At 38.8% G+C, this 20970-nt stretch overlaps 1 protein-coding gene across 7 annotated transcripts in view; it reads left to right on the top strand.

The window, feature by feature from the left end:
• Window positions 1-20420, top strand: part of CNOT4 (CCR4-NOT transcription complex subunit 4) — an 82616-nt gene extending 62196 nt beyond the window's left edge. For 3 of the 7 annotated variants that reach the window (XM_034063079.1, XM_034063078.1, XM_034063077.1), the window contains 2 exons: window positions 1612-2109; window positions 18983-20420. In XM_034063079.1, the coding sequence (XP_033918970.1) occupies window positions 1612-2109; window positions 18983-19284 (800 nt within the window). In that variant the 3' untranslated portion in view covers window positions 19285-20420. Of the gene's footprint in view, window positions 1-1611; window positions 2110-18008; window positions 18222-18982 lie in introns of all 7 variants that reach the window. The other 4 variants (XM_034063074.1, XM_034063075.1, XM_031044914.2 and 1 more) reach the window with 3 other exon arrangements.
• Window positions 20421-20970: the final 550 nt, after the last annotated feature.

Below are 20970 nucleotides of genomic sequence, written 5' to 3'. Positions count from 1 at the left end.
GATATGTATGCTTAATATTTAATGTTACAGGGTTTTATTGAGAGTGAGGAAAATGTGGTGTCATAATATGTTGGTTTAATAATTTGTTATAATCTGTAATTCTGACATTAGAAGCTGTACAGTAGAATTCAGAATTTTCTTTAGTATTCTGCATAGTTGTCTGAAGGTGCCTAATCTTCCGCTTTCTGAAGTGGGATTATATACATTCAGAAAATACAAAAATACGATTAATTACATCAAGTGAAAGGTAGTTTCCTATGAAATACCACTTCATATGAATGAAACTTATCTTTAGTTGTATTTCTATAGTCTTGGTGATTAAGTGCTCAAATTAGAAATCTGAGGGAATTGTTAGAAAATTAAATGAAACAATATTAGTAGTAGAATGTACATCAATAATAAATAGAATGTAAATAGTACTGTAGGACAAGGTTGGTTTATTTGGTGATTAGTTTTAATGTCTATCTGACTTTTGGATGTTGTAGTCCTGTTTGTAAACGATATTTATTACAAGGAAATTAGCTACTGCTAAGGTAATATACACACCAATTTTATGAGGATTAAGTAGCAGTGAGAGATAATTTCCAGGTAGTAGAGATATTGTTGGTTTCATAATTAATACAAAACCTATGGCTGCTATTTAAATAAGAAAACAAAAGACAAGTTTTTGTCTGTCTGGAAATTATTTATTGTCATGAAGTTTAGAGTGAAAATAGAAGCATAGATTTCTTAGAGCATACTGAGCTTCATTTGAATTACTTGAGGCAGCAGACCAGATTCCCTACCAGCAGAGGGAGCCAGTGTTGTGAGTGATAATACTTTGTATTCATCAGCTTGCTTTACCATGGTTTTGAGGAAAAATACTCTGAAACTAGACCCAGCCTTCACTGAACCTGAGTAAGAGACTTAAGCAGTTTAATAAAATGAAGTAGTAATTGAAAATTCAGGGAAATTCTGGTAACCCTTTATTGCAACACTGCCTCAAAATACTTAATATCTTGTGATATAGTTCCTTCTGTTTTGTCAGTTCTTACCTGCTCAAGAATTTGGTTGGTTTTCATTGGGAGACAGTAGGGGGGGGGTTGGGTGGTTTTTTGTTGTTTTTTCTTAACCACTGCCCAGATGTTACCCTTTAGAGAGGGAGCATCACTCCATCTTTCCTGCAGAGCAGAGGTGAAGCACAGCATTAATACTGAAAGCAAAATACTGAACTGAATAAATAACTTATTTAAACTTCACTTGGTCACATTTCCATTAAGTAATTTGTCTGTTTTAAGTAATTTGTTGTTCTAAGCAAGTGATGTCTCTTCCTAATTGGAGCTATTACTGAAAATACTCACTGGGTAAGGTTTTTCTGTAGTTTAGGAACAGAGCAATTCTGGCAGTAAAAATACTATTTTCTAGTTTTACCATTGCACCCTAAGTAGAAATCTGACAGTTTGATGTGAAAATGGCATTGTAAGCTGATGAATAAGGTGTCTTTGGGGAATATGTAAAGAAGTATTATATAAAGATAACTGGCAACATAGATTCAGATACAGTGACGCTGAAATTTTTGTATGGGTAGTTACTAATTCTTGTTCTAACTCCTGTTCCTTTTTCCTGTGACAGAAACTATACCAGTATCATCATCCACAGACTGGCAAGCGGCTTTTGGGTTTGGTTCCTCCAAACAGCAAGAGGACGACTTAGGGTTTGACCCCTTTGACATCACCCGCAAAGCCTTAGCAGACCTGATTGAGAAGGAACTGTCAGTCCAAGACCAACCTTCCCTCTCGCCCACATCTCTTCAGAACCCTACCCCACACACTACAACTGCCAAAGGGCCAGGCTCTGGATTTCTGCATCCTGCTGCACCCACAAATGCCAACTCTCTCAGTAGCACCTTTCCAGTCATGCCACAGAGGTTCCCACAGTTTCAACAGCATCGAGCAGTTTACAACTCCTTCAGTTTTCCAGGCCAAGCAGCTCGCTATCCTTGGATGGCCTTCCCACGCAATAGCATCATGCACTTGAACCACACAGCAAATCCCACCTCAAATAGTAATTTCTTGGACTTGAGTCTCCCACCACAACACAGCACAGGTCTGGGAGGGATACCTATATCAGGTAGGTGAATCGGGACAGCCATGAAAATGACTTAATGCTTTCAGCTTCTTTGGGCTAGGACAGGAAAAGGGAATAGCCAGCTGCAAGTGGAAGAGTGGTATCTCTTGACTGTCATGCTAGGTTTATGAACTGAGGGAAGAATATTGTTTTAAAAAGGCCCTTTCCATTAAAAAAACAACAACAAAAGAAAATATATATATATATATAAATCTGGATGTTTAGCCTTGTAATATTGAGCTTTATAAGGAAGGTGGAGTATTATGTGCCCTCTTAATTTTGTGCCAAAGCAGACTGGTATTTTGGTTCTTGCCAGACTGGCTTTCTCTAAGAGTAGGCCCTGGAAGTGCATTGTGACTTCTGTGTTGATACGCAGTTGCTGACCAGAGTTCTTAAAACTATGCAAAAAAACTGTAATGCTGGTAGTTTGTGCCAGATGTCTTGGCTGGGTTGTTCCCTCTTGTGCATAACCAAATGGCTGCACAATAGAATATTCAAATGCTGTTCATTTCTGTACTTCAGATGATCTTAGTATTATGCTAATCTTTCACTGAATGGATGCTTGCAATGTGTGTACGAGGATTCATCCTGATTGTGAGGATTGTGGTGCTGAAGGAGGATAAATGTGCAGTCAGGCCAGTTCAGGCTGCTCTGAATGGATTGATGGCTCTTGTGGCAAACATTACAACTTAGAGCTAATTGTAACAATAACTGTTCTGATTAAAAATTCACTTCTGGAGTTTGAAGTCCTTCCATGCTTCCGATTTAGCCTGGCACAAACAGGTTCTCTTTTCTTAACAGGTGGGAAAAAAAGAATGCATTAAATGTACAATAAACTGGAGGTAGAAAGTCTCTGCAAACTCTTGGTAGCCTTGAGATGGAGAAAACTGCTTCTTGAGATCTTGCCAGTGTAGTTTTCCTTCAATGGGTTTTGAGAAGTACTAGCTATACTATAAGAAAGTGACCTAGAAAAAGTCAGTGTTCTTTTGATGCTCTAGTACGAGAGCTAATTTTGGGTGTTACTTCCCTGTACTTGTCCTCTTTGACAGGGTTGTTGCAGGTACAGTACTGCTGTAGGATACTTAGGCTTATGCATAGCATAAACATTTGGTCCAGACTACATATGCATGTAGTTCAATATTCTTTATACTGGCAGTGGCAAAGTTTTTAAGCTAAAATGACTGGTAATGGTTACACTGGAGGAAAAGGAAACAATATTAAAGGAAAATTAATTATTTATAATGTGGAGTCAAAAATGCACCACCTGTAACACTGCAAGTTGTTGTTTGCTTAGCCCTAAACTGTACAGAATTTCCAAGAACATTGCAAGACATCAAGTTTCAACTTTCCAACTCAGTTCTAAAAATTGCTAGTTTGAGGGGCCAGTAACAAAACTATGTTCTGGGCTACAGGGAGCAGAAAACTCATTTTGTGTTGAGAAAGAATAACAAAACATAGTGTTTGTAGTAAAGGTTGATTCTAGGTTTGCAAAATATGCTTTAAATTCCATTGTCTTTGGCAGTTTGAAAGCGAGTCTGTGTGTTTGTGGAAGACTCATAGCTCCTTGGTGTCTGGCTTCTCCCATGTTTTAAGGCAACAGAGTTGATATATGTGTTTTGGGTTTTTTTTTTTTTTGCATGCAACTGATCGAACCAGTTAATCTCAAAATATTTTTGGCAGATACAGTACTAAAACCAGAAAATAAACATCTGCCGTAGTCTCTATGGAAAGTTCCTTTGAGTTGGTCTTAATCTCATGTTATAGAAAACATTGTTGGTTGCCTGGTTGACAGTCAGGTAGTAGCAGTTGCTGCAGTGCAAAAGCTTCTCAGCTGATCTACATGTCAGCTTGATACAGCTTCTTGTCAGAAATCAGTTCTGATTTTGTTTGCTGAGCTATGGATCTGTATTACTTGCATGGTATTTAGTGCCTGGGGTTTTCTTTAGTTATAAAAGTGCTTCAAAAGTACGGCTAATTTCAAAGTCAGGAGATGTTCTCAAAAATCTTCTTTGTGTGCTGACTTAAGTAGCTTCCAATTTATTGATTATTCTGTCTTTTCAAACCCATATCTAGTGTATAAGTGTCTCAATGAATTCCTTTTGTGTTTTTTTTAAAGAATATTTCATGTTCTTTATGCTTGTTTTTAATCTGTCAGTAGCTGGTATATAATTACAGAATTTTCCTGGTTTCATCATTTGATTTACAGATTCAGCTGTCTGGTGGGGTTGTGGGAGAGTAGTGTACAAGTACAGAGAAATCATGTTGATAGGACTTTATTACACTGATTTATAACAGACTCTACCTGACCTGCTAGAAAGGCGGTGCGTATCACAGTAGCCATTTAGCAATAGAGAGATTAGATCTAGTATACCTGAAGCTCCTTTTTGTTAGCTCTTTTGCTAGTCTGTATTAGGGCATTTCAAAAAATGTCATCAACTGGGTTGTTCTGGATGTAGCAGCGACAGAAACCTAGTGCAGGTGAAACTTCACATTCTGTCTTCTAGCAGAGACCCTCATCTGCTATTGAAGTTGAATGTTTAAGGCCTTTGATCACATTTTTTTTCAGGACTATAAATTCCTAAACTGGATAATAGTGGACCATTTGTTCAAAACAAAACATTAATTTATTCTGTGCATTTTCTCTCTCTACTTAAGCAATCATTTTAAACTTCTCTATTTCATTTATGTGAAATTAAGCAGACCTATATACTTTATATGAAGCTAGTATACTACTTTTTAGTCTTTCTAAATCCATTTTTACTTGATTTCACGAAGTATATTTGTGGCTTGGAAGGTTGTATGAAGAAAATCACATCTTTTAAACTGCTGCATTGGCTTTAGGTAGGCATTAATATTCACATGAATTTGAAATGCTCATGTGTGACATGTTAAATATAATGTTCTAAATCTACCTTTTAGTCGAGAATCAAAGCTGTGTGACATTCATAACCCCACAGTTTGAGGTAGGGTTGTTTTGTGGCATGTACCAGATTTAAATGGACACAAGCTCTACCTACATATTATTTTTTAATTTTTTTAAAGCTCTCATTTAAGAATAATTTTTATGTGGAATTTGGTAACCTATTCCTCATAGTAAGTAGTACTTATTAAACTCATTCAGCAGTTACCAGGGAAATAACACAATGACACATGATTGACTTAATAATTTTATTATGCATATACTTGAAATATGTCACATTCATCAGGCATACATCTGTCCCCAACCCATATTTAAACGAACTTTTTGATTGACTGATTCTCAAACTAGCATTTTGCAAACTATAGCAGATGTTACATGTTCTCATTGTAAGGGACAATTTAGGCTTGTTGCAGTTCTCTGGTGTGGGATGGATTAGATGATTTGCTGTGTAATTATAACTGTGTAACTGTGCTTTAGGAGAAGAGTTCAGTGACTTTTTATTCATGGACAACATGATTGTTGCTAAAAGGAGTCTTACCCTAGCTTGTGTGCAAGCTATCCTAAGAACAAAGGACATTGCCTATCCTGTATTCTGCAGATAGGAAAGATCCACTGACAGAAGTGTGGGTGGGTACATGCCTTTATGTTACTTTAGGATAACAGGAAACTCTTTGTAACTTGATAGCTAACATGCTGTCATCTTTGCTACCCTACTGCCCAGTGGTGTGTTCTAAAATAATAGGTATAGTATTGGATCACAGAGTAAAGTAGGTCTCAGATTAACAATGTGTTTTGAGATATATGCTTATTAAATTATATAAATGCATATTAATAATGGGAAAATAGAAATATAGAGTTATTGAGTAAGAACAAATTCACACAGTTAAAGGTATGAGAAGAAGCTGTAAATGGTTAATTTGCCTTTCCCATCAGTTCTATGCAAGGTGAAGTACTTGACATTTTGAAACTGTCTGTTACTTCATTTATTAATTTCCTAAATATCCTGAACATAATTCCAAATGAAGAAAAAAAATTAATTGTAAGAACATAGTTCAATAATGGGATAGTTTGAAATTTGAGCTCTTACAAGAGTAATGTTATACAATATTGTGTGTCTGTTTTACCCACGTAAGTCATTGAAACCACTTGAGCTGGAAGAGATCCAAAAAGATTGAGCCCAACTTGTGACTTCACACAGGGCAGCCTAAAAATTAAACCATACCTCTCAGAGCATTGTCCGAATACTTCTTGAACATAGGCAGTTTATGTGTATCATGCATATGTTAGAAATGTAAAAGGGTATAGTCAAATGGACACAGAGACAGATAGGAAGTACAAAGAATTAAACACTGTTCAGATTGGGACTGTTCTTGAAACTTCAAAACAGGAGGCTTGAATGTCCTAAGTCTTCATAATTAAATATAATTGACAAATCAAAATTCTCTTCTCTTGACCATTTGTTTTGACATCGTGGCTTATATCTCTTGAATATGCACAGCCTAATTGATGGAATTATGTGTACCTATTTATTGTCTCAATCTCATCTTTAAGTTTACAAAATTGTATTAACTTTGGGCGCCATCCAACAGTCATTGTGATAGTGGTGTTGCATTCCTTATCAAGACTCCTATTAACATGCACATTTTCAAGTCTTGCCTACGTTTAGGTTGTGAAGCAATAGCGGGTAGCAGGGAGGGCAAAGCAGTGGAGGTTATATTAAGAAGGTCCACAGCCTTACTGCTTATTTTAAGTCCTGGGCTCTGAACAACCTACGTTGTTATGTCTTGTCTGGCTTTTTACTTTCTGGCCTCTGTGCCCCCAGCTATTAAATTTGTCTTGAACATCAAATCTTTTCTTGCTTAATGCTACCTTTTGGATAACTTTTTAGTAAAAGAAGGGAAGGTCCCTATATACTGGCTATGATCGTATTGTTTAAGACTTTATTCAGACCACAGAGAAGGGTGGGATATCAGAATTAGTGTTGACATGCTCTGTTCTCAAAACATAACCACATTTCCATTTGGGGAGCACACTTCTTATTTGACCTTTGTCCTTTTGACTTTGTCTCCTCTCTCTGGGTTGATTCTTAATTGTTGATTCTGTCTCCTGAACAAAGGAAAACATGGCTTGTTTAATCATGGACAAAAAAAAAGAGTTTGCAGCTGACACTCTTCTGTGGCCTCAAGATAATAATTTGGTATGGGGTTTTGAGAGGAGTTCTGTTTCTTCTACTTTGCCTTTTTGAAAGAGCCCATGTGGTATGGCTGTTAAATTCAGCATGTTGTAAAATTTAAAACTCCTCAGATGCTGTGTACAAAATGCATTTGATCCCATGCCCTAGCAGCTGGCAATGTGACTTAAACAGTATTGCCTCACATCCCTTTATATGGATGGAGTGGTTGAAAGAATGTTTTGCTACACTTTTTCTCTTGACCTAACAATATGTGGAAGGTTTCACACAGGTTCTAAGTACTGATGGCCGTACTTTAACAGTAAGAGATGCATTAGTCCATTAACTTTCTCTCTTAATCCTTGTTAGTCGTCTTTGATGTTTGGCTTTCTGACAGCAGCTGGGCAGAAAGCATGGCAGCTGAACGTCATCTTTTCTGTGCTCTTGGTTAGAGCTATGGCTTCCCATAGCTGAAGGCTTTCTCTGATTAGGTATAAGTATTGAAAATACAAAGTCTGGTGAAAATCTTGGCTGATACCACTATTAATTGTAGGTGCTGTGTGTGATACCTCCAAAGGGTTGTATCTTTCCACAATGCAGAACAGCTCCTCTCAGAAGTGGATGTATTACCCTCATTATCAAGGTCACTTCTCATCTGAAAATAAAGGCCTGAACACTGATTTGAAATGGTAAAATGGAAAGAATTGTTTGCAAACAAACCTCACCTGTTAACAGTACTGCTTTTACTGACTCTTGCATAGACCCTGTGTATCCCATTTCCCTCAGCAAAAATAACTGTTCCTAGTGCAGTTTTTGCCACTGAACATTTTGTTCTAAGCAGTCCTTTCACCCAGTCCATCCCATTTCTTTCCATGGAGGTTCTTGGGCCTCCACAACCCTTCTTTTGGAGGTGCTTTGTGTCTGTGTGTATCCCCCACACACAATATGATTTCTCCATATATTTCACATCATAACTAATTTTGTTTCACTGGAGAAGAGGTGAAGAGCTTAGCACAATATGGAACAATTCTGATTTGAAAATGAGCTATTGGCTTGCTTGCTTCTGTTGCTCTGGAGGTGGTTTTTTTAATGCACCTAGGTGCTGCCAGGTTTCAAATGAAGTAAATGGCATTTTGGATTAATCGCAAATACTAAATCAGTGTCAAGATTTGAAGTCACACTGTTTGAAATCTGCTATGGATGTTCCTTGTCGTACCTCTGGTGTCTTATCCCGTAACTCCTATATACTCATTACATTTCCTACTAAAGCCTCCCTTAGCATAATCTTGTCACAGTCTCTGGGACAACTTCATCCAGAGCACCTGTTCTTTAAGTCCTGACGCTTCTTCATCTGTTCCAGCATTTTACCTCACATACCCACCCTTCCCTCCTAGTGCCTTTTCAGTGTTAATGTTGCAATTGCTTGTAAAAGCTGTGGATTTTTTCATATTATTATATAGGAGATACTGTTTCACATAAAGCTTGACATATAAGTATCTGTGCCTCATCTCCAGGAGCTTGGTTTTAAGGTCTTAAATGTTTCTTAATCCTTGATTGTAAGATTAGGGATAGAAGTGAAAAAGAGGCATCCTTTTTGTGTAGTAAGATGCCTGTTTTTAAATATGTAACTTTATTTTGGAAGATGAAAATGTGATAAAAATGCAAAGAAAAAGGTGGGGGGGGAATCCTCTAACTTTTTTGGCTGCAGTACATCAGAGAAATGACTAATCACTTTTAACACTGCTAGACTTGAAATAAACGCATTGTTGGCTGGAATAGGTGGCCTGAGTGGCTGACCTAATTTGCATTCTAGACCATCAGTCCTGACAACTTTTTGGGTAACTCTTTCCCAGAAACAGGGAGGAAACAAGTATACAGGAGGTATTTCACATCAAATTCCTTGACTGTGTGTGTCATCAAATGAGCTTCAGCTGCACTAGGTACTGGACCTTTGTGTTTTAGGGATGGAAGACTGTATTTATTCCTTGCAGAAGAAGAACTTTTCCTTCCTCTTTAGGGTTGGTTCACCGAAAGTTAGAAAAAGCTGTTTCCTTTCACAGGTAACCTGTAAGATCTTGGGACTGCTCTGCAGTGGTGTTAAAAGGAAGCTCTGTTGGCTGTTGTAGCATATGTCTCTCTCCTCCAGTAGACAGATGCTCAGCCTAGGGGTGCTGTGTTCTCTTCAGTGCTTTTCTAAACTACAGACTGGCACTTCAAAATACACAATAAGCCACCAGCATGAGTTAAAAGATGTAATTGTCTTAGTGATGTTAAAAAGCTGGCATTTTTTCCTTTGAAGACTGGAAATTAGTACACTTGGCAGTGCCACCTGTTAGTGGCAGTGTTTGACAAGAGGCTGTGCCTTGGGCAGGGATCTGAAACTTCAGTTCCTTCTAAGTCAAGTCCATCTCACAAAATACCAATTATGACTGATGAACTTTAGCAGAAAGCACAGACAGTTCATCTGCTGTTGTAAGAAACATATTTTGAAATGCACCAACTTGAAGACTCATTGAGAAAGGGCAACCTCAGTCTTTTTGGAAATTGTACTGGGGAGGAGTGTAAATGAAATATCCTGAAGGGATAACAGCAATTGAAAAAGCAGCTTTACAAAAAGTTTCTCCTTCAGCAATACCAAATTGCATTTGGGGGGGAGGGAATAAAGGAAAAATCTGATCTTTTCTATACTTTGCTGTCTCTTGGTTCCTTCTGCATCAGAACCTCATTTGAATTTCAGCTTGTTCCCAAAGGAGTTACTTTTAAAACCCCATGTATTTAAAAAGTAGGTCACTTCTACTGGAAGACAGTATTTAGTAATCAGAATTAATTTCATATCATGGAAGGTTTATTTTTCTTCTCAGCTTTATCCAATCTTCCCACAGGATGATTGAAGTATCTACAAATGTACATTAGCCTTAATTGTTTGTTGCAGCTCTGGAAGAAAGAATTTATCATTTCTCAGAGTATGCATTTGCTGGTCTCACAGCTTTGGTTAGAGAATCTGTTTCGGGGACTCCTGGAATCTAGAACTTTCATAACTAGAAAAACTCTTGCTAATTATCTATACAGTTTGAGGACCTGATTTCTTCCCCCTCCCCCCCCCCCCCCCCCCCCCCCCCCCCCCCCCCCCCCCCCCCCCCCGTTCTAGTTATTGCATTTGCCATAGGGCAGATTCCATGTATTTTTTTCTTATTTATGCATATGTCTATGCATATACCCACAAGTACACTTGTACACCCAGGATTTTCACGTGAGCTCAAAGTATTGGTTTTTATTGACAGACATGGTGTCCTGGATTCAGCAGTAGCAGTCATTTTTCTCCTACTGCTACTGCTGAACCCAGGACACAGGATATCCTGGTGACATTAAACCATGGTGCAGGATCTGAGAGTAAGCAGCAGATATACATGGGTTAAAATGAACATTTTTTTTTCTCAGATTAATAGAAGTGCGTGGTTTTTCTAAGCTTTTTAATCAAATTGTTCTGTATGTAGGTTTCAGTATCTTAAGTCTTTGTATGTTCAGTTTAGGTTTATGTTAATATTGAAGATTATCAGTGGTAAGAACTGGCTGTTTTCTTATGGGGTGCTTTTTTTTGTTTGGATGAGAAGCATCTTGCTAGCTCACATGAAAAAGAAGCTATTGACTAAGGTGGAATCATTACAGAATATATTGTCTTTTTTTGTATGCAGGACAGTGGCCCCGAACTAGATTGAAGTCCTGCAATTGACCACTATGCATTTTTAGCAATAGATGATTAAAAAGTCAGTAATAAAAAGTGGGATACTGTGGAAACACTGGATATGAAGTCAAACATGTTTTTCAAAGCAAGTTGGAATCTCAATTTGACGTTTATTTAGAGCTTAAAATTGGGTGGCTGGCTGTTATAACTGTGTATTAGATTTGGTCTCTTCAGTCGTGGTAAGTATGAGTAAATCACAAGAACTTTCCGGAATATTTAGTGTAAAATGACTTTATCTCAAGCCTAATAAACTCATGATACTGTACATAAAAGCAAATATGAATTTTCCTGTTGAATATTTAAGATGAGATGTTCCCTCACTGATGTTGTAGAAGGGATTTCCCCTGGAAAGAAATTAAATTTTCTGACTCTTTACACTTACTTAGTCACAGACAGCTTAAAAGTTGTGCTGTCAGATCTTCAGCAAAAATGAAAATTATTTAGAAAAAATTACTTTCCCTTTGAAGTGTATACTTTAGAATTCAGTATATTCCTCTTCTAGTTGATAATTTGGCTTACTGGCATGTTACATTGCGTTTGATTTATTTTGAATTAAAAAACAGTGCTTTTTTGTTTACATGACTGTCTTTCAAATTGAGCAATCTGACAATGGAAATCAATATGGAATCAAGATAAAAGCTGCTTTATGTGCATTGTTTTAAAGCTGAGGGGAGATGTGTGTCTCTTGACTAACAGAGACAATTTTGTAGGTGTGTGGATGAACATATACATATACATGTGCATGTATGTATGTACACCTCTTGTTTTCCCAGCTCTTAGAGCTCAAGACCATAAGTCTTCCATGTGAAATCCACATTGTGGTATGACACTTAGAAAACGGTTTTCATGGATTGCCAAGTTGCTTCCTGTGTGTCAGAAATGTTGGTGAGGCTTTTAGATGTTCCCTGCAAGCAGCTTTATCTGCCAGTGCTTCTGTCACTTGATATCTCCCTAATACAAAGTGGGTATTTGTATTCCTGATGGGCAGCACTGCTATTTATGCTGTTTAAATGGAGATAGATTCAGTTTGCTTTAATGTGCCAGTGATAATCTCAGGCCTCTGAGAATGGGTGAAACTCCATCATTTGGTTTAAGCATTGTGTGATTCCTAGAAATCACAAGAACACAGAATCAGTGAAGTCTCAGAGATGTCACTGAAAAGGATGTTTCTCTGGTGGCCCCATTTGTTTCTAATTGTGTTGAAAGACTCCTGGTGAACTCCTTCTAGTAGTCTTTTCCCCTTCTCTTTCCCCCCACCCCAGCTGAACTTTGGCATTCTGATTGTTTTGCCAGCGCTTCAAAACTGTTGCTGTACAGTGTCTTTGAAGATTTCACACAGGCCTTCTTACAAGCATGTCATTGCAATAGCCAGTCTATTACAGAATACACCTTGGTAGTCTCTTCACTCCGTGCAGTCATGTACATGACATTGATAATTGAGTTTATTTTTATTTCACTTGATGATTTTCCTCTGGATTTCTTTTGCTTATTTGAAGCTTTTCTGTAGTGCTGTTTTGTGCCTTTGTCACACGCATGGCATACTGATAGGTTCTTAAAGAAATAAACAATTGCAGCCTACATTTGCAGGACTGCTTGTTTTTCTGTGGAACTAGGATATTTAGGACTTTTGGCATAAAGATATTTTACAATTAGTACAAATTAGTACACACGATTAGTACAAAACCAGGCTCTTGTAATAGCTTGGAATATAATTTTGGCAGAGCAAAGAAATACACTTGCTTTATGCTTAATGTGATGGTCTTGCGATCTTTGCTAGGAGTCGTATTTATTTAAGCATGTACTGTGTGAATTTCAATACGGATTTGATCATAAACTTGTATCAGAATTGGTCCAATAATTTGAAATGGTCTAGTCTTTGTAGGACATTTGCCTTACTGTCCTTGTCGCCCACCAAGTAAACTGTAAGACATGCTGTCTCATTACCCTCAATGTGAAAGGTCAAGTGCATCAAAATCACAAATGTAGTGCGGCCAAATCTGAAACGCTTCTGGGTCTGCATTTGTCAGAAGTTACGAAGTCAGGGAACAGTCTGTGTTAATGCAGCTGACACTAGTGTAGACATCTTCTAGGGTATTTACTGTGTACAGCAGAACAGTGTTTCTTGCTTGGCCATCATCTTCTCTGCTGTTTCTCCACCAGAAAAAAAACACTCTTTTTCCTGATTTGAAGGAATGGTGTTACAGGTAGTGAAGTAACACTACTAGACTGGTAGGATGTCATGACTGCACGATGATTTTATTTAAAAATTCACTAAATAACCAGTTTTTATACGGGTGAATGATCAGGCTTCTCAGTCATATTCCATTTTGAGCTAACATTAAGTATTTATTTATTTATTTATTTATTTAAATTGGGTGGGCAAGTTTGTGGTAAAGTTTTTTTCCCTTTTTTTGCTCACTTTAAGATAGTGGTTGGCTTTGAAAATTGTACATACAAGTATTTCATATTGGCATACTACCTCAGACACATGAAAAAGTTCAGTGCTAGAACTGTGGGATCTGTTCACCTCTGTACACGCAAGTTTCTGCTAGACCAGAGATGATTATGAAATGCACAGCAAGGAAAGACTGGAGTTCGGGATGTGTGTTCAAGTGTATTTTTCATGTGAGTAGTGGTGCTTTCAGTGGTGCTTCAGCAGATTATTCTCTCAGAGACAAATTGGTGCATGGGGGAAGAAATCTCCCATTTATGTGAAGTCAACTGGGCTTTGACTTGTTTTCTTTTATGTTTTCCTACTGTCTGTGGACATACTGCTTTAAAGTAGGATGAGTCTGTGGAAGGAGACAGTATTTCCACTTCTTTAAAGAGGGAGACAGTGGTGTACTCGTTCTCACGCCCTTGTGTTACGATGTCCGAGAAGTCTTTTAGATACTCTAAAAATTACTCTCCTTAACCAATTAAATTTACAATTAGTGAAAGATAATAAGCAAATACCATTTTAATAGATCTTTTTTAACTACAGGACTGACTTCATGGGGAAGCATAAATTTAATTAACAGAAAAGCTAGCTTGGGGGAGGAGAGGGTGGTGTGTGTGTGAGTTTGGGTTTGGTTCTCCTTGTCCTGGCCTTGGAAGTGTTCAGGGCCAGGTGGGATGTGGTTCTGAACAGCCTGATCTAGTTGGAAAATGTCCCTGAACATGGCAGGGGGTTGGATGAGGTGACCTTTAAAGGTCTCTTCTAACCTAGACCATTCTATGATCTTACAAAGATACTTATTTTCTTTAGATGGTGGGAGTAACTCCTGACTCTGGGGTGGACTTGTATTTTCACTTAGGCTCTTGTTTAAAACTTGTCAGACTCCAGCAAAGACATGCTCTTTAATTGTGTGGTTTGGGTACATATGCGTGCCTGGAGACGGCTCACGTACTTGGGTTGCATCAGGAGTTTTTCTAATTGGGTGTTTTACCTATCACAGACAGTCACTGAGGCCTCAGAGGGCAACACAGGGAGTGTCATAAAGCCTTGCATTCTCCACTGATCCCAACTACTTTAACACCTTAATGAATTTTAATCCCTTACCCGATCCCATATTACAAGAATAATTTAATTGCAGCTTAGGGGCTGGGAGTCTGACAAAGCTGTGAACTTTGGTCATGTTTGGGGCCTCTTTTTAATTTACCATGTGCATTTGTTAGCCAGGCTGGAAAACCTGTTAGAGACACCTGAGTAACATGTTGCTTGTTTTGCCTTTGGTGTTAGAGGGCAGTGTTCTTATCAGAGCTTGCCTTTCAGCCCAGAAAACCCAGCTGCCTGGGAAAGGTGATAAATCTTTGGGAATTTTCTGGTTTGTCACTTTTGTACCCAGGAGCACAAGACTTTAATAAGTAACTTCCTTATTGCTAGCAAGTAAAACACAGATGTCTGTGGCTCTAACTGTATTTTGTACTGACAGTTGAGACATTCTTCCTCAGTTTCTTCTAACTTTCTTTTGTTCTGTGTGAGGGTACACAGCAGTGGTGCGCCATGCCTGCAATGCAGATTAATGTCTCCTCACCAAACAGTGCCAGCCTTTTCTGTTCCATGAAAATCTTGTATCAAAACTGCTTGTTATCTTTCTGGGCTCTTGTGTATGCTGTATTACGTCTTTTTTTAAATGGAGAATAACGTGACAAAAATACATGTATTTTCTTAGCCCAGGGTGGCCTAATGTCCTACTACATTTTTTTTCCTGTCCCATTCCTTGGGAAATGTTGCTGGCTTTGTCTTCATTAGACTTCCTCAATGACATTTTGCAGGTGTGTAGTTTACCACATGTTTATTTATTTGCACATGAACTTTGAGGAGGGCGTATTAGTGGTTAGTAATGTCTGTGATTCAGATCATTATGATCTTGCAGAGCTCACAGGTATTGCAGAGTATGCTCACTAATACATGCTCCTTGTAAGCATCTTGTGTGTGCGTTTCGCAGAAGCAAGTAACTAAGCTGAACTGTATTTCTTTGCACAAGCTGTTGGAAGCAGCTGTGAGAAAATAAAGTAGAAACTTAAGGGTGTACCGTGCAGAATCTGGTGCAGTTATTTCTGTGATCATGAGCTGGCTACTTCTGTTCCAAAAAATGAATGTAGAAATGTCTCAAATAGGCTTATGGATGTTCAAGAGGGTTGTGAGCGAATACCTATTGAGGATATTTCTGGCTAATACTTTTTGAAATTTTGATTTTTTTTTAACCTAGGATCATAGGTTTGTATAAAAAATATACTGCACCAAACTCTTTAAAACTGTTTATTGTGTGTATTAGTATTGCAAAGAAAACAGTGGGAGCTCTGGAGGGAACAGGAAGTATACTTGATTCACAGTGGGAGAAATGAATGTAGAGGTCAAACCAGTTGTATGCACTAAGGCTCAGTGCTGAATGAACCCAGAACAAATTGCTGATAAGCCTTCTTTTTTCCTCCGTAAATGCCTTGTATGCCCCATAAGCACTTTGCTGCACACAGTGTGTGGATAGTCACGCATAAGTCTGGCCACTTGATTGTCTCTGTGTGCTAAAGTGCAACTAAAAAGCTGATCTTAAGTTATTTGCTTGAGGCAGAGCTGCAGTTGTCACTGCTGCTTTTTCTCCTGTAGCACTTCAAAATTTTATCTTTAGATATATCATGGTGCATGTTGTAATAGGCAGGCTTTGGGGTTTATTTCCACTACCTGAGTTTTGATCCGTCTCTTGTTTATGGGAATGCTTAGGAATTGTCTGTCTCCCCCATGGCGGTACTTCATGCTATAACCTCTGATGAAGAGTGATTCCCCAGCTTCAGTCAGTGCATGGTTACGACAGCAGACAGCTGTAAACCTTCCAAAGTCTGTGGTCAGATGTATTCTGCGAACTTGCCCAGGCACAGAGGATGATTTTAGCATGCTGTTAGCATCTGTGCTGTTACCCTTGTCCAGGCTCTCTGCACAGTATCAATCTGGCCACAAGAGTCCTAGGTCTCAGCTGCTCTTGTGCTATGTGGGGACATTTATGCATGAAGGTGGATGATTGCACTTAAAACAGCTGCATTAGGTATACATAGGGTTAGAAATGAATGCATTGCTCCAACAGTCATCGTAGGCAAAGTGGATATAGCAGATTTGCATAGTAATTTGTTTTGAAGTTCAGTTGGCTACATGCACTGAGGTATGACTGAGCTGTGATTTGTGATTGAAATTGTTTGCTGCAGTTCTGTACAGAAGCAGAATCTTATATAAATCTTATTCTAAAAATTGTCTGGCCTGGGGAAGGAAAGTTCTACATGAAAGCACAGGCTTTCAAGAACTTGCTTCTCCTCCCATCCTCTTTAGTTACAAAAAGGGACTTGCTCAAAACATCAGTTCTTTCTGAGCCTTCAGCTTTACAGAAATTGCTAAGGCAGGTTTTCATAGCAAGTGAAACTTTCTTACCCCCCCAACATAGAGTTGCAAGTTAGTGATATCCTCTAGTTCTACAGTATTGTGTAAGTAACTCACTTTAAGACTTCTGATTGACATCGAGGTCATTTCTTCAATTTGGACAGGCAGAGTTAGTTAAAATTATATTTTAGGATTTTGTTAAGGAGAGTGTGCTGCCAATGTACTACCCAGCACTTTCTTTTAAAATGTATTTGACCACAAGTTAATTAAGTTACTTTCTGTATTGGCTGATAAATACTGGGATGCTCCTGCCTGGTTTGTTTTGCTTTAATATACTTAAAGGAGATGGATCTTAGAACCTGGTAGTCTGTTCTCGATAGAATGGTTTAACATGTGTTTAGGATCACTTGCTATAGTGCTAATAGCCATGTTATCCTGTTGTGCTACTTCACTACATGTCCTGAGACATCCAGGCAAATAGTTGAGACTTGTCTGTTTTGGTGTCCAGCTGGTTTGCCTCCCAGAGTTTTGAGGCTGTTGCTGTGTCGGGACTTGTTCTGAAAGGTCTCTAAAGAATTTTCGCTACTGTTCTTCAACTGCAAGAGGAAATTGCACTCCCTCTGACTTCATGAGAACCTAATTACCATTTCCTTCGGAAGAACACCTGTAGGGCTGTGAATGATCAAGCTGTAACAAAACAAAAAACTTCCATGATATTCCTCCACCTCCCTGGTTCCTCATGTTCGGTTTCTATTGCAAAGCCCTACCTAGCCTTTCTTCATTTTGATACACTTCAAAGAAAACAACCCTTTTCGAGCCTGCTGCCTGTTAATAAAGCAGCCAAATTGGGTTGTCTGGCTTGCAACAAGAAGTATTCTCATAAAGGATCTGGTAGATTTTTCCCTATTAGTAATAGAGGGAGAACCACTGTGGCCTTGATAATTTAAGTCTCTGAACTGAAAAAAAAAGGGGGAAATATGAACTGGGGGAGGAGTTAAATCTTTCCTCCACTTCCTTATACCTGGTTTAAAACCTGCCAGCCCCTCTGAATAATTCATCAGTCACACAAACATTGACCCTAGTTTTTGGACAGGGGAAGTATTACATGCTTAGCTTAAAAAGTAAAAAGAAAATCCCATACCCCACCAAAGAAGGACATCTGTTTCTAACTTCAGCTTTTTATTTTTTTATCTTTCATTTTTTTTGTTGGTAAATCTCCCAGACAACAGCAGTTCTGTAGAGAGTTTAAATATGAAGGAATGGCAGGACGGGCTAAGGGCACTTCTACCGAACATTAACATCAACTTTGGTGGACTGCCCAATGCTTCTTCCCCCTCCAACGCCAACCACAGTGTACCAACGTCCAACACTGCCACCACCGACAGCCTGAATTGGGACAGCCCTGGCAGCTGGATGGACCCCGCAATCATCACAGGTAACCGTTTCTCACTCCTTCAGCTCCGCTGGCAAACCATCAAATGGGTATTTGGCACAAACTGATTTAACATCTGGAAAAAAGTCAGTATGCGGTGGTCTCTTCCAGCTTCCATCCACAAAACCTCAAGGGTCCAGGAATTTTTGTGGAACTGCTAGGTGTAACAGAGTGTCACTTAGGCCTTTGCAATGCATGCCTGGGACCTTTGCAGGTAGTCAGGTGGATCAGCACTTACCTATAGGGTCAATCTGTAGGTGTCCCTTCTGTTGGGTAGCATGTCCGGTATGTGCGCCGCTTGTCCTGAGCCACTGAAGGCATTCACTGGACTTTGTTATTTAAAAAGGGACATACTCCACTTGTTTATAAAGCTCTCTTTTATAAGGCTGTCTGGTTGTGTTTCCCTGCTAGAGAGGCTGAAGCATGATTCAGGCAGGCAGAGTAGGAGATGAAGCATGCAGCGTACTGATAGTTTGGTGTGGTAAGGTCACATCAACAGGGATGTAGTTCTTGCAAAGGATGTTTGATAGAAAAATGTGTGCTTATGAAGTGCTCTGAAGGGGAACTTTTTCCTGTCTGGATTTAATGTTAAATGTTTTGCGGGCAGGTTAATTATATATAATAATGTAAAATGCATTTGCTGTACAAACTAATCATGTTTTCTCACTGTTGCTGTTTGTTAGGTTAAATTGACCTCCTTCATGCTCAGCTTATTGCTTCTGCTCTGACTTGTCTGTATCCCTGTTTTTTTCTTCTTTTCATAGGTATCCCAGCTTCCACAGGAAACAGTTTAGACACCCTTCAAGATGACAATCCTCCACATTGGCTAAAATCTCTTCAGGCCCTCACAGAGGTGGACGGCCCCAGTGCAGCACCATCACAAACGCACCACAGTAACCCCTTCGGCACACAGATCCCTCTGCACAGAGCCAGTTGGAATCCCTACTCTCCTCCTTCAAACCCCACCAGCTTCCATTCCCCACCTCCAGGCTTTCAGACAGCCTTCAGACCTCCCACTAAAACCCCCACAGATCTACTACAGAGCTCAGCGCTGGATCGTCATTAGGAAAGGAAGAAGAATTAAAAAAAGAAAAAGAAAACCCAAAACGTTAGAAATGCAGGAAGTGTCCCACCCTGACTCCTCCCCATGCCCACCTACTGTTTCCTGTCATATCTTTCTTTCTGAAGAATCCAGTTCCTGATCAAGCTTCCCCCCCAAATGCAATGCCATCACAGGGTCATGACTGTATCTTTTTGTTAAGTTTCTGCTGAGCCAGTGTTTGAAATACACTGTTTGAAATATTTCTAACCATTCTAAGGAGAGAAAAAAAAAAGAGAGAGAGAGCAATCAAAATGCAGTCTCAGTGCTTAAGGAAAATAGTACTGTCTTATGTCTTTTGCATATGAGTATTTCTGCCTAGTGGAAAAATGTCAGTCTGCAGGAGGGGAAAAATGCAATGCAGAATCCAATGCAGAGACATGAAAAGGGTATTTCATTTAAATGACATTACTGAACATGTGGGGCAAGCAGTGGCCTAGCATTTATTTTGCATTCAGTGTGGCACTACACAGGGAAATTGCTGTGTTGGGGTTTGGTTTGGTTTTTTATTTTATTTTTTTTTGAGAAAGGGATTTTACTGTGTCAGTTTGACATGAAGTGTGTTGAAAGACAGAACACTTATAGCTATGAGTAACTGGCATGTTGCTAAAGAGTGGCTTAAAGAGGGGAGAATAAGATTTTTCTTTAATTTTGGCTTTAGATTTAAAGTAAACCTTAATATTTTAAAAGTATTCACAGATTTAATACCTAGCATATACATAATATAATCATAAGCAGCTGAAACACGAGTGATACTTACTTCAGTCTTTCTGTCTCCTCTGTTTAGTCTCTCTTTCTTTTTTTTTTATTTTATTTTTTTGAAATAAAAAAAAAGATCCATCTGATTAGGGCACTCTGGGATAGCACTGCATTGGGGCCACATGATCACCATCAGGAGCAACCTCTGACCTCCTCTGCCTGCAGCTTTTACTTAACCCTGTAGTTTCTGGACGTTTGTGCAGTATTGAAAAGACAGGAAAAAAAAAAGAAACAGATAAATAAACATGGTTATAACCTGACGCTAAAACTAAAACCAAGGAAATGTACCTCTTTCTTCAGAATTAAAACTAAAATCTTAAATAAAACAGAAAACTTGATGATGACTTTGTGTTTGCTTTTTATTTTGTTAAATTTGAGTTTTTAATTACTGCATCTGGTAAAAACTGTATGTCATTGCATGGGGTGTTATTTCCTGTTCATCTAGACTGGAGATACTTTTTTCATGGGAATACTGCTCTGCATGATGACTTCTGTACTGGAGGGTGGACAAAGCGTGCAGTCTTTAAATTTTTAAAGGTATTGTTGTCTTCACTCACAGCAATAGTTAGAGGCTGTGTGTTTCTGACCTTTATAGGTGGTATCTGTTTAGATCTGAAGCATGAAACCTTGTTTGTATGTTCTGATGCCATGCCATGAATGCCATGGCACTTGAGACAGATAGCATGCAATGACGTGTCTAAAGGTGTGGCGGAGAATTCTAGTTACAACTTCAGCTTCTGTCAGCAACCTCGCTTAAAGGTGTAAAACATTGTCACTGCACAACAGGAGATGAAAAAATCTTAACATACAGAAGGCCCCCAACAAGCTCTTGTGCTTCCAGCCAGATGTATTTAAAACCAGCAACCTTGTGATTGGGGTGCTGCATTGTTGGAG

Source organism: Melopsittacus undulatus, chromosome 5 (genome assembly GCF_012275295.1).
Source record: "Melopsittacus undulatus isolate bMelUnd1 chromosome 5, bMelUnd1.mat.Z, whole genome shotgun sequence".
In the NCBI taxonomy this organism is placed as follows: Eukaryota; Metazoa; Chordata; class Aves; order Psittaciformes; family Psittaculidae; genus Melopsittacus; species Melopsittacus undulatus.
Note: the sequence above shows the minus strand (reverse complement) of the source record. Positions and strands in the feature narration are given on the sequence as shown.